This window comes from Zingiber officinale, chromosome 4A (assembly GCF_018446385.1).
Source record: "Zingiber officinale cultivar Zhangliang chromosome 4A, Zo_v1.1, whole genome shotgun sequence".
In the NCBI taxonomy this organism is placed as follows: Eukaryota; Viridiplantae; Streptophyta; class Magnoliopsida; order Zingiberales; family Zingiberaceae; genus Zingiber; species Zingiber officinale.
This window is the reverse complement of record NC_055992.1, coordinates 128,302,620-128,317,246: the sequence shown is the minus strand read 5'-3', so window position 1 is coordinate 128,317,246 and position 14,627 is coordinate 128,302,620. Positions and strand designations below refer to the sequence as shown.

The 14,627-nt window shown below is 35.7% G+C and overlaps 1 protein-coding gene across 2 annotated transcripts; it reads left to right on the top strand.

Annotated features, from left to right (window-relative positions):
• Positions 1–2,509: 2,509 nt before the first annotated feature.
• On the top strand, positions 2,510–6,613 carry LOC121971133. 2 transcript variants are annotated; one of them, XM_042522264.1, is made up of 5 exons: positions 2,510–2,994; positions 3,691–3,862; positions 4,998–5,221; positions 6,037–6,210; positions 6,319–6,613. In XM_042522264.1, exons 1-5 carry the CDS (start codon positions 2,758–2,760, stop codon positions 6,403–6,405), a joined length of 894 nt encoding a protein of 297 aa, XP_042378198.1. In that variant the 5' UTR covers positions 2,510–2,757; the 3' UTR covers positions 6,406–6,613. The 2 variants fall into 2 exon arrangements, with proteins under 2 accessions (XP_042378198.1, XP_042378199.1); XM_042522265.1 differs by having other exon boundaries at positions 2,517–2,994; positions 3,691–3,847.
• The last annotated feature ends 8,014 nt before the right edge of the window (positions 6,614–14,627 follow it).

Below are 14,627 nucleotides of genomic sequence, written 5' to 3'. Positions count from 1 at the left end.
CTGCCTTCTGAACAGTGAAACCAAAAGGAAAGAAAAAAAAAAAGAAATAAAGAAAAAAAGTAAGAAGGTTTATATATTCTTCTTGGGATTGGCTAATGGCTTCTCCACCAACAACGCACTTCTCTCCTCTTCTCTATATTTATGCCTTTCTCCTCTCCTCAATTGCCATCACTCTCATCAGTTTACTCTCCTCCTTTTACTCATCCTCCTCCTCCACCTCCACCTTGATGTACACAGTGTTCAATGTGCTATGTGAATATGGCTCTCTTTGTTGTCTTCCACAGCTTTCTTGAACTGCATGCATGCAGATACATTGATGATTTCAGTTGCAGTTCAATAAAGCTGTGGGAAATCACAAAGATGGTTAAAGAACTAGCTATCTGATTACTTCTCAAGGTTAGTGTTCCTTTTTTTTTTTCTTTTCCTTTTCTCAGTACCTCATAGATCTTGCCGAGGCAAGATGCCATTAAAAGAATCAACACAGGCAAACTCATTCTCATTTCAGTATTTCTTCTCTCGATCTCTCTTTATAAAAAAAATCACAATGTTTTTAGAGTCCATGAAATCTCAAACAATCTACAAAATATACAGTTTCTTTTGCTCTATATGATCGATCTCCTCAGTAAAGAGTTTCAGAAGATTAATAAGCTCAAGTCTTGTTCTTGCTTAATTAACAAAGCTTGAAACTTTCAGAGGTGTTAATTGATTTCCTCCTCCTTCCATGTTCTTTTGTTTTTTTGTGACTGTTGGAGTGGGCACCTGGTCCTCCCTCTTCAATGAAGGAAAGATGCTGCCTTCGTGATGGGATATCAAGTCAGGCAAATTTCTAATTATTTTTTTTTCTTTCCAAATAATAATACAAATAACAAGATAGTTTTTTTACCACTCCGTTATTTATTTATTTATTTATTGAGTGAAGGAATATAATGCTCTTTTTCCCTCCTTTGAAATTAACCACTTGTGGTAAAAATTCTGAACTGAGATGGAAAAGGTAGCCAAAAGTAGTCAATACGATTGCACAAGAACCCCACTGAAATGTGGGAAATCTTCTGACATGGATTCCTTTCCATCTGCATTCTTCAGGCTTTACTACTGGAACTAGGGTTTTCAGTCACAATCTACTGATCAACTCCTGCATGGTGATAAAGTTTCCCCTCCCCTTGTTCACCATTTCCTTGTGATAAACAAAACAGCTTCAATCATTGAATCAAATGGGTTTGTTTTAAAAGGCAATGCTCAAACAAGATTAATACATATGCTTAGTCCGCTGCCTTCAAAATATCATACGTAGCCATATGTAGGGTTGTAAAGGAGCTAAACGGAGTTAAGTTTTGGTGGTGTTCAACCATATTTAATAAGATAATCAAACAAAGTTGTTGAAATGTTTGTTCAAACTTGATTTCATTTCTTTTGTTTAAGAGCTTGAGGTTGGTTCATATTTGACTTGAGTTTGATTCGTTAGATGTTATTGAGCTTTTCATTCAAATTTATTTGATTATTTTAAAATTTTACAGTTTTAAGATTATTCGACTGATTATAAAACTTGATAATATAAGTTTGTTTCTTTATTTTGTTTTTTTTTATCTAGTACCATGTCAATGAAAATTTTATTAATAAACATAATTTACAAGTTTGTTCGTGAACATTGTTCAAGAGCAATTCATAATTTTTTTATCATGAAATTTTAACTAACACATATGTATTTTAAGTTTATTCATTTAGTTTAATAAGCTGTTAAAATTTGGTAATTTAATTAATTTTATATGTATTTAAATAACATAAATAAATTTTTATAATGGTATTAAAAGATGGAATCCGTCATCCACCAATCCTGCGATCATTTGTAAGGAGATAAATCGAAAAATTATAGTTAATTATCAATGTAAAGGAGAGCTTTTTTCCTCAAATTTATCACGATTTAAACTCTTATTATATGATAACAACTTTATCTTGTACTATTCAAATCAACCCTGTCCCGAGGGCGAAATAAATAAATTTGTATCAAGTCCAATGTAAGTTTGCTTGTGAACACTTAAATTTTATTTATAAGTGAAGGGTATATTATATTATTGTTGTTATATGAAAATATGGTCGTGGAGGTCCATTAGTAACTGGGCCTTGGTAACTACATCAACTAATTGGGCCAGCTCGAATTCTGCCCATCCATCGAATTTAAAACCCGGTCCAATTGTTGATTCTCTGGTCCGTAAGCAATTTGTGAATTGAGCCCTTTTTGTCATTTGTTTTAAGAAAAGGAGAACGATCCTTCTTTCCCGGAATAATTAATTAATATATTAATAACATTTGCCATCATGTCTAATTAAACATTTAAAAAATAAAAAAAAATCGTCTCGTTAAAACAATACATCAACACTAAAATTTATTGAATTGTTTAGAAGAAAATTGAAAAAGTTTAGAAATTAAGGATTAAAATGAAGTAATGCAGATATTTTGTTATTTACATTCTGACCCCTATCCACGCGGATTACGTGTCCTATTTATGAAGCGAGGACCGAGAGGGAGAGATCCTTTTCTTAAGCGATCCTTCTCTCTCTGCGCCCACGAAACCCTCGATCTCGTCCTCGCCGCCCTCGTCGTGGATCGATTCGCAGACGCCCGTGCTCGAGATCTTCCCGCGATCGCCTTCTCTAGATGGGTGGAACGGCCTAAGCACCAGGAGGCGGAGGCGGCGGGGAGAAGAGGGATCCATTACGACCGCCACGAGGAGGTCCGAGAAGCTCAGGCGTGGAGTCCACGATGTCTGCCGTAGTTTGCGGGAAGAGGTCTTCTTCCATTTTCGACGAGCTCCTTACCCCGCCGCCGGCCTCCAAGAGAGTCCGCTGCTCTGCCGGCTCATCCTCCCCCACCCCCTCCCTCCGCCTCTCGCCGTTTCGGATCTCCAACCCTTTGGATCTCGGTGGCTACGGAGAAGATCTGATTGCGCCGGATAATCTCTCCCATCTGAAGTTCCTGTTTCCCGATATGGATCAGCAGGTCGAGTTTATTTCATAGCCTTCTCTGTTTTATTTTTTCATTAGCTGACTATTGTTTATCGTCCTATTGGATGGATGTACTTTTCTAATGCCAAGCGTGCGATACTTTGATTTGCTTGTCATTCAATTTATTCCATAAAATGTTATCTAGAAAATGATAGTGCTTAAGGTAGTGAGAACGTAAATTAACATTCCTCATGTAAGTCTTACTTTATACTATGCATATATCTTTATCATCTTTCTTCCATGGCAATTGTGCATCCTAATGACGACATCATCTAACTTATAGAGTATGGTAGCTCTAATGACAGTCTTTTTCTGGTGAATTTTTATATGTTCAAAAAACTCATACTTGTCGTCAAAGAGAAAATCCACGAAGCTCTTTAAGAGATCTTGATGATTTTTTTTCTAGCACTTGTTCTGCTAGATTGTGTTGGCTTGTGAAACATGCTTTCGCTTCACATTCATATTTATGATTCAATCTTATTGTTTTCTGAAAGAATATTGTTTTCCGAAAGAATGCAGTTTTGCATTATTTTCCTTCCTCTTTGCTGCCATGCTATAATGTCATTCTATTGTGAAGTTGCTGATAACAAATTAACAATCATTTTCACTTTTCTACTTGTTTTTGTGAACCACCAAATTTTATATATTCTCTTGTTATTCATACCTTAACTAACATTGGAATGATCTTCAGCTCCTCAAACAAGCTCTTGAAGCATCTGGAAATGATTTGGATTCTGCTATAAAGAGCTTAAATGATCTTCGATTAGATTCATCATACATGTCATTGGTATCAGCTGTGGGCAAATCAGAAAATGGAACCGAAATGAATGGTCCTCTTTCGAGTAAAGGTAGACTTGCATTAGGTAGATAGTTTGTTTGTAGCTGTTTTGGCTTATGAATTTCACTGTTTTGTGTAATATTTGAAAATTGTTCAATCTGAAAAAGGAACTGCAACGAATTCTCAGCAGTGTGTTCAAGGTATGTTTGTATTCAAGCAGGCAGTCTATACTTGATAAGAGTCAGTTCACTTGGGGTGGTAGATGGGATGGGGAGAAGGGAAAGTGATACAAATGATGGAGATGTATATGTAATTCTGTGATCATGTCTCATTGTCTCTCCTCCCCACTTTCCATCCAAGTAAAGTTAGTAAACACAGCCCAACTGATTAGGAGTATAAATGTGGCTGTATTTATATTTATTTACATTTCTTTTATCTATCTATATGCTACTTCTTTATGATTGATGGTACATTTATGACATGAAGTTGTTAGGTGTATGTTGTTGGTTGTAAAACTTCTAGACTACTGGAATTTTGTTTACAAAATATGTAATTAGTTTTTTCCTCTAAATAATGGCTATTACTTTTTTCTTAATCCAAGTTATCTTTTGTTTTTTCAACTTTAAGATAATTCCATGTCTTCTCAGATTCTTGAGAATGCATAAAATGCTGTTGGAAAATTTTAACTTGGTATTTAAGTGTATGAGCTAACGAGTAAAAAAAAAAAATTAGTCTGGTAAATAGTAATTGATGTGCAGGTAGAAATTTGTTACTAGTGATGAGGTTTGGCTTTGTATTTCTATTGCAAGAATTGTTTAATGAGGCAGAAATTTTCATAGAGGATATTCTGTTTGTGATGACTGTAAATGATCTATATTCAAACAATTCACGGTATAACACTTGCTGGATTTTCTAATTGTACCTTTTACTATATTTTTTTTCCTTTTCTCCATTTCTTTGCAGGGCTTATCCATTTGTATAATTTTCATTATTATTTGCTAAGTTTTAATTTTTCACTCAACAATTTCATTGTTGTACATCACCAATCTTTTTCTCTTTTTTTTTTCCTTTTCTTTTATTTTTCTTCTCAATTTTTGTCTTAGGTTATGGAGATACATGCACTAGGTATACCTGCAAAAAGATGGAGCTTGTTAAGTTCTAATTCATTTCAGATTTGAATAATCTTTTTATTTACTATAATATATTTGGAAACTCATCAGGTACATTGAAGGAAAATGGTGTTGATATTGCTGGTGCTGCTGATGCAAGCTTACCTTCTGCTGATGTTCACCCTACAAATGAATGGGTAGACCTATTTGTAAGAGAGATGATGAATGCCTCTGATATAGATGATGCCAGAGCTCGTGCTTCCAGAGCTCTAGAGTTTTTTGAGAAGTCCATTATGGATCGTACCAGTGCTGAAGTACTGCCAAATCTCCAAAAGGTACTTAAAACTTTTTCATTTAATCATTTGCTAAACATATGCATTCATCTTACCATTTTTCATATACATTATTTTATATATATATATATTGTTTCCCCATGGTCTTGCAATTTGATTCATGTAGTATAATGGGTTCGATCAGTCTTGTTAAAAATTTCACTTTTAGCCTAAGAGGAAAACAACCATCACATGATATAAAGTTTCCAGAAGTTTTTCATTATTTTGACTATTTATTCTTTATGCTATTAATTATATCTCTATCAATATTCTTCGTTTGTTGAATGATAGATTGAGATATCTGAAAGTCCACTCACATGAGTTTCATGTTTATTTTTTCTAGTCATTCTTTATCCTATTAATTATATCTCTATCAATATTCTTCTTTTGTTGAATGATAGATTTGAGATATCTGAAAGTCCACACACATGAGTTTCATGTTTATTTGTTCTATTCATTCTTTATCCTATTAATTATATCTCTATCAATATTCTTCTTTTGTTGAATGATAGACTAAGTTCCATTAAAAAAAATAAAATAAAAAAAAAATAAAATCTTGTCGTTGAAACTACATTTCATATATTCAGTTTTTGTTTTACTTATTTAAAAACTTTAGTTTCTGAAGTTTTATCTCTAAACTCAAAGCTTCAATTTAATGTAATTGCCCTTATAAATTAATATATTATCTTAAAAAGTCTTCGAAGTCAATTTATCAATAAAATGCTTGTTAAACGTTTATAAAATTAATTTTCTCAATGATTATTTCTTAAATTCGAATGGGAGAGATTGATGTCTTTTTTCCTTTAAATCTGAAATAGGAAAATGTGATGCTGAAAGAACAAGTTGAAATACTACTGAGAGAGAACTCTGTGCTCAAGCGTGCTGTTTCAATCCAACATGAGCGCCAGAAAGAATTTGAAGAGAGAAGCCAAGAGTTGCAACATCTGAAACAACTTGTGGCCCAGTACCAGGAACAAGTTCGAACACTTGAGGTATTTCACCATCTCATTTTGTTTCTCAGTTCATTTACCGCATTACTGATGAATTTTGGACTGAATTAATGATTGTCTTTTCTCTACATTGTATGATTTAATTCGCAGATCAATAATTATGCACTCACTGTTCATCTGAGACAAGCTCAACAAGGCAGCTCCATGCCGGGCCGCTACAATCCTGATGTTTTCTGACAATCTTCCATCTCAAGCTTGGCCAAAAGAATCGGCAACGGTGGTGAGCTGTACCATTCAGTTTGCCTGATGAATAGTGTCATTCTCTTTATTTCCAGTCAAAATTAAGATAATTGAACCCTTTGGATGCTTTTAATCATAAATTTGTAACATATTCCTGTTCCGTCTGTTGTGTTGAGTTCAATGATAGAAGCAGTGTGTTGAGTAATTTTAATTATGAGCAAAATGGGCACAAGCCGTTTGTAGGATACTTACGATCTGGTTCATATATAATTGTGTGTTCTAATTAATCAGTTTTCGGCTATTTTTAAAGGATCAAATTTATGAAGTTATTTTTTTCTCCCTTTATCGACGAAGTACTTTACACTTTTTAAAATTGTTTTTAGTCACTTTAATAAGTAAAATTTCAACTCTACTTAAACCCGGTTATTATGTGTTGAGTAATTTCAATTTCACACATTAATTTATTATTCTAATCTCTACTTACATATATTTATGTGTTACTTTTTTAATAACTTTTATTATATTATTAATAATATTTAAATTTTACGCTCATGCAGAATTGATTGAGCCAAGCTAGTAATGCAACCAAGGAGCATGTTGTATGTTGCGTAATAGTCCTCTTGGGATGATCTAGTGGTTAGTGCATGAGGTATTGTCATCATGAGGTTTAGGATTTGAATCTTGATAAAATCGAGATAATATTTTCCTTATATGCTAGTCATTATTCTAAAGGTCAGTAGTCGTCTGTGATTTAGCTCCTCCGTGCTGGTCCTGGGATGGATTGGGGGGGCTAGTGGCGAGTGTATTCGCTTTTTTGCCACCATGTTGTGTTGCGTAGTTGATCCCACGGGTCATCCGAGATGGTAAATGGTGACATACTTGTCACCTGAGGTCGCGGGGTCGAACTGTAGGACTATCGAGGCATAAATCCCCAAATCCTATGCAACTCATCCCACCACCACTTGCCCTCTCGGCTATTGTGATTTATCTCCCTCGTAATGACCAGTGGTCGGGTGCGGCGAGAGCATTGGGGGACGAACGATTTCGTCTTTTGCCACGTGTTGTGTTGCGTAGCCAGGTCAGGCACCTTAAGTGGGTCACATGGTTCAGCTCAGGTCAACTAATCCAAATAGATCACCTTCAGTGGGTCACATGGTTCAAGTCACGTTGTCCATCCTTTATTCCTTCGGTAATTTACCAAAAGGCGTACTTATAGTTATGAATTGACCAAAAGACGTACCAAACTTTGATATTTACCAAATAACATACTCAATTTTCTATTCTTCCCATTCTACCCCTCAATCATTTATCAATCTCTTACCTTTTTTTTGCATACAATTTTTTTTTCTCTTCCTTCTCTTCAATGCAGCAATCCTCTCTTCTCTTTCCTCTCATCTTCTTTTTCCTCACTCTTTTTGAGATATGCATGCATGCAAAGCATAATATGAGTATGATATTATTTCGTATCAGGTCCACGGGATTAGAGTTTAACGTGTTTTCTTTAATAACATTTTAACACCTTCGGAGAAGTCAAAATATGAAATGGAGGGCACCGTTGGACTCCTTGTAGATTCTGAAGCCGCCCAACGGTGCCATCCATTTCATATTTCGACATCTATGAAGGTGTTAAAATATGATAAAAAAGAATCGGCTAAAACAACCTAATGTGAGACTGATATGAACCATGGGCCTAATATAAACCATATCAGGCCCACGTTGGGTTGTTTTAGCTGATTTTTTCATATTAAATTATATCACATTCGAGAAGCCAAAATAAATAATTGATAGCATATTTTAACTTCTTGAAACCTCATAAATTCATAGGAACTGAAATGAGTACAATTTGAGGTCTCTAGGTCCATCAATGGATTTTGGTCAAACCCCACTAATGGACCTAGAGACCTCAGATTGTACCCATTTCAAGTCCTGTGAATTTCTGAAGTTACAAGGAATCGAATGGTACCGTCCATTTACAAAAAATCAACTAAAACAACCCAACATTGGCTTGATATGGAACCATATCAGACCCAACGTGGGCATGCACACTTACGAAAATTGTAGAGGGTTTGTCAAAAACTATGCTAATAGGATTGGCTCGGTGTCTTGAAGTTATGCAAGATTCTAAATGCTCCACTGTTCTTTTATAGAATGAGTAAAATCATGAACGGATGAAATTTCCTTTTGTAGATTACTTATTCTCTCAACAACAGTAGCACGGAGGCTGTCAACAATTGTTTGAACCTAAAAAATGGTGACAAACCCTCTCTGTAGTTTTCCTAGGTGTGCAGCATCAATGGGCCTAATATGGAACCATATCATACCCATGATTGAAGTGTAATTGTTGTTTGACAAATGGGAGAAAATGATCCAAATGAAATGTGAGCATAAGATTAATCTCATTGTTTGAGGTTGTAAGAAGACTGTGCAACCTTTAATTTCAATAGCATAAGAGGGAATAAAATGAGAAAAAAATTGATTTCAACACAGTAAAATGGAATACTTGATCCCTAGATATAAAATTTAGTATTCTTGTAAATTTACCAATGGCCTGATATGGAACCATATTAGGTTCATGTTGGGCCTGATATGGTTCCATATCAAGCCCATGATGGAAGTGTAATTGCTGTTTGACAAATGGGAGAAAATGATCCAAGTGAAATGTGAGCATAAGATTAATCTCATTGTTTGAGGTTGTAAGAAGACTGTGTGCAACCTTTAATTTCAATGGCATAAGAGGGAATAAAATGAGAAAAAATTGATTTCAACATAGTAAAATGGGATACTTGATCCACAGACATAAAATTTAGCATTCCTGTAAATTTACCAATGGCCAACCATGTTAATCTTGCACAGATATTCCTTATATTATGAGGAATCACATTCTAGAAATGTATTGCTCACTCATTCTATGAACCAAATATTTGGAAGAAACTTTTAGCAATTCTGATAGAAATTCTTACTAACATAAATAAAAAAGAAACAAAAAATTGATAAGCAGCGAGGGAAAAGATTCCATACATACAACAACTATGAAACTAAGAAAGCAAACATTTTACCATGAGGTAGAAGTTAGGAAGTTATTTTAGATTTTGGCAATGTAGGTGTCACAGGAATCAGCTGCTTACATTTTTTCATAGCCAGTTCTTCAATCCTGTAAGTATATACATGTCATGTCAATAAAAAAGAACATGCTCCGAACCAACTGACAAGAGGAAACAACTATCGCATTTTAACATTACCTGAAGATTGTTGCCAACCAGTGATGGAGTATGTTCTAATGTCTCTATAGTGATGGAGTATGTTCTAATGTTTCTGCCATAGTGCTTTTAGTTTCAGATGCTACGCCATTTTCATTAGTTTCAAATTTTACAGGTGCTTCTGCTAGAGCTGAGGTTCCAATTATGGAACCATATCAGGCCTATGTTGGATTGTTTTAGCTGATTTTTTTTATAACATTTTAACATCTTCGGATCAATCAAAATATGCAATGGACGACACCATTCGATTCCTTGCAACCTCAGAAATCCACAGGATTTGAAATGGGTGCAATTTGAGATCTCTAGGTCCATCAATGGATTTTGACCGAAACCCACTGATGAACCTAGAGACCTCATATTACACTCATTTCAGTTCCTATGAATTTATGAGGTTTCAAGGAGTTAAAATATGCTATCAATTGTTTATTTCGGCTTCTCGGAGGTGATATAATGTAATATGGAAAAATCATCATGATTACTGTGTTGTGATTTTTATCCTTGTTGATACATGTTTACTGTATTATGATTCTTTCTCAAAGTTCGTTAGTGAAAGAGGATCAACACCTTATGCTCCTCACCTATTCCTGCTAATTTTGGATAGCCAAAAAAAAGTCTAAAATGAACCAAAAATATCAGTCTAAAGAAGAATTCAATAACATCAGATCCGTTTTCTTTCCTTTCATATGTTGGATTGGTAGCATTACATTGTTCTATCTTTATATCTTCTCAAAGTCATCATGTAGTCATACCGATTTCCTAATTTTTTTGGCTATTATTTTTATATGTCTTACTTCTTTAGCATCAAATATTAGAATGAATAGTTTAGATGACATGTAAAGTACAATCAAGATAATTCAAAACTACTTTATGCTAATCACTTTGCAGAGAGGCTAATTTAGCAAATGCTGCTTTAGTTGTGTTGCTAAAAAATTATGTAGCAGAATATATCTATTCACTTTCATCCCGAGTTAAAGTAATAATCAATATGTTATTGAAAGATGAACAGAAAAACTGATAATTGATGTACAACCCTAGTTAATAAGCATTGACTAGTTGTCGATATTTGATAGGGGAAAAGAATTAACTTCTGATACATGTTTAAAGTCTAACGTGAAATTTTTTACAAATTCTTTCTTATTATATTATAACATATCCGAGAAGTCAAAATAAACAATTGATAGCATATTTTAACTCCTTGAAACCTCATAAATTCATAGGAATTGAAATGAGTGCAATCTGAAGTCTCTAGGTCCATCAGTGGGTTTCGATCAAAACCTACTGATGGACCTAAAGACTTCATATTGTACCCATTTCAAGTCCTATGAATTTCTGAGATTGTAAGGAATCGAATGGTGCCGTCTATTGCATATTTTGACTGATCCAGATGTGTTAAAATGTTATAGAAAAAAGCAGCTAAAATAACCTAACATGGGACTGATATGAACCATATCAGGTCCACATTAAGTTGTTTTAGTCGATTCTTTTTATCATATTTTAACACCTTCGAAGAAGTCAAAATATGAAATGGATGGCACCGTTGGACTCCTTGCAGTTCTCTCACCTGAAATGATGTTAAAATGTATTAAAGAAAACATATTAAACTCTAATCCCGTGGGCTTGATATGAAATAATATCATGCCTATATTATGTTTTGCATGCATGCATATTTCAAAAAGAGTGAGAAAAGAGAAGATGAGAGGAAAGAGAAGGGAGGATTGCTGCATTGAAGAGAGGAAAGAGAAAAAAAATTGTATGAAAAAAGAACGAAAGAGATTGATAAATGATTGAAGGATTGAAGGGAAAAAATAAAAAATTAAATATACTATTTAATAAATCTCAAAGTATAATACATATTTGGTCAATTCATAATTCTAAGTACATCTTTTCATAAATTCCCGTTATTCCTTATTACATGACTTGTCTCTCGAATAATATATTAGATATATATGGAATCCTTTTGAGACGTTGACTAAATGTTTTTTTAAAATTATATATTTTATTTTTTTTAAAAAAAATCCTCTTGTTCTCTATCGTCCCCTAGGGTTTCCCATTCACCCTTTCGCCAACCTCACGGCTACCAGATCCCAAATCGAAGGATTCACCTCGGCCAGGATGCACCCGGCCGCCGCCGAGAGAAACCACCAGCACCAACACCGCAACGACCGAAGGCCCCGCCCCCACCACCGACCTCCCTTTCCCTCCGGTGGTCGCCAGGAATGGATCCCCCGCGGATCCGCCCCCGCCCCTATCCTCCCTACGCCGCCGCCGCCTACGGTTTGCGAACCTGCGCGCCGACACAAGCACCGCCATCCCCGGCCATCCCCGCCGGGTCCCACCGTGATGGTGACGTCGGAAACCGGAACGGACCTCACCGTGCCGCAGTTGGTCCAAGAGATTCAAGATAACCTGGTGAAGGGGACGGTGGAGTGCATGATTTGCTACGAGATGGTGCGGCGATCGGCTGCGATCTGGTCGTGCTCCAGCTGCTACTCCATCTTCCACCTTCACTGCATTCGCAAGTGGGCCCATTCGCCTTCGTCCTCCGATGCCTCGTCCGCCGGCAGTGGTGGCAGCGGGGGATGGCGGTGCCCTGGGTGCCAATCGGTGCAATCCATCCCCGCCAAGGAGCTATCTTATACTTGCTTCTGTGGTAGCCGACGGGATCCGCCGAATGATCTTTATCTCATCCCCCATTCCTGCGGTGAACCCTGCAAAAAGTCTCTTGATCGGACTGCTCTGTCTCACAATACCTCCGAGGATGGTGATGACTGTTACCGTTGTCTCCATGTGTGCGTCCTACAGTGCCATCCTGGGCCATGCCCACCGTGCAAGACCTTTGCTCCAAGCCGGCCTTGCCCATGTGGTAAAACGACGATTGTCCGACGGTGCTCCGATCAAAAGAGTCCCTTCTCCTGTGGGCAGCAGTGCAATCATCTCCTTTCATGCAGCCGCCACCAGTGTGAATTGATTTGCCACACAGGTCCGTGTAGCCACTGCCTAGTCCTTGTTACTACTGTTTGCTTTTGTAAGAAGAAGACCGAGGTTGTACTTTGTGGTGATATGGTGATAAAGGGAAACGTTGAAGGCATTCAAGATGGGGTCTTCTCGTGCAATTCCGTCTGTGGTCGTATTCTTTCCTGCGGGAATCATTTCTGCCGAGAGAATTGTCATCCTGGGTCTTGTGGAGAGTGCATGTTGCAACCAGATGCGATAAAAAGCTGCCAATGTGGGAAGACCAAATTGAAATATGAAGGAAAAATTGTCTTTAATTTCAATAGCATAAGAGTGAATAAAATGAGAAAAAAAAATTATTTCAACACAGTAAAATGGAATACTTGATCCTTAGACATAAAATTTAGCATTCCTGTAAATTTACCAATGGCACGATATGGAACCATATCAGGTCCATGTTGGGCCTGATATGGTTCCATATCAAGCCCATGATGGAAATGTAATTGATGTTTGACAAATGGGAGAAAATGATCCAAGTGAAATGTGAGCATAAGATTAATCCCATTGTTTGAGGTTCTAAGAAGACTGTGTGCAACCTTTAATTTCAATGGCATAAGAGTGAATAAAATGAGAAAAAAATTGATTTCAACATAGTAAAATGGGATACTTGATCCACAGACATAAAATTTAGCATTCTTGTAAATTTACGAATGGCCAAACATGTTAATCTTGCACAAATATTCCTTGTATTATGAGGAATCACATTCTAGAAATGTATTGCTCACTCATTCCATGAACCAAATATTTGGAAGAAACTTTTAGCAATTTTGATAGAAATTCTTACTAACATAAATAAAAAGAAACAAAAAATTGATAAGCAGCGAGGGAAAAGATTCCATACATACAACAACTATGAAACTAAGAAAGCAAATATTTTACCATGAGGCAGAAGTTAGGAAGTTATTTTAGATTTTGGTAATGTAGGTGTCACAGGAATTAGCTGCTTACATTTTTTCATAGCAGTTCTTCAATCCTCTAAGTATATACATGTCATGTCAATAAAAAAGAACATGCTCCGAACTAACTGACAAGAGGAAACAACTATCGCATTTTAACATTACCTGAAGATTGTTGCCAACTAGTGATATAGTATGTTTTAATGTCTCTACCATAGTGCTTTTAGTTTCAGATACTATGTCATTTTCATTAGTTTCAAATTTTACAGGTGCTTCTGCTAAAGCTGAGGTTCCAATTATGGAACCATATCAGGCCCATGTTGGGTTATTTTAGTTGATTTTTTCTATAACATTTTAACATCTTCGAATCAATCAAAATATGCAATAGATGACACCATTCGATTCCTTGCAACCTTAGAAATTCACAGATTTTGAAATGGGCGCAATTTAGATCTCTAGGTCCATCAGTGGATTTTGACTGAAACCTACTGATGCACCTAAAGACCTTAGATTGCACTCATTTCAATTCCTATGAATTTATGAGGTTTCAAGGAGTTAAAATATGCTATCAATTGTTTATTTCGGCTTCTCGGAGGTGATATAATGTAATATGGAAAAATCTCCATGATTATTGTGTTGTGATTTTTATTCTTGCTGATACATGTTTACTGTATTATGATTCTTCCTCAAAGTTCGTTAGTGAAAGAGGATCAACACCTTATGCTCCTCACCTATGTCTGCTAACTTTGGATAGCCAAAAAAAGGTCTAAAATGAACCAAAAATGTCAGTCTAAAGAAGAATTAGATCCATTTTCTTTCCTTTTATCTGTTAGATTGGTAGCATTACATTGTTCTATCTCTATATCTTCTCAAAGTCATCATGTAGTCATATCGATTTCCTAATTTTTTTTGGCTATTCTTTTTATATGTCTTACTTCTTTAGCATCAAATATTAGAATGAATAGTTTAGATGGCATGTAAAGTACAATCTAGATAATTCAAAACTACTTTATGCTAATCACTTTGCAGAGAGGCTAATTTAGCAAATCCTGCT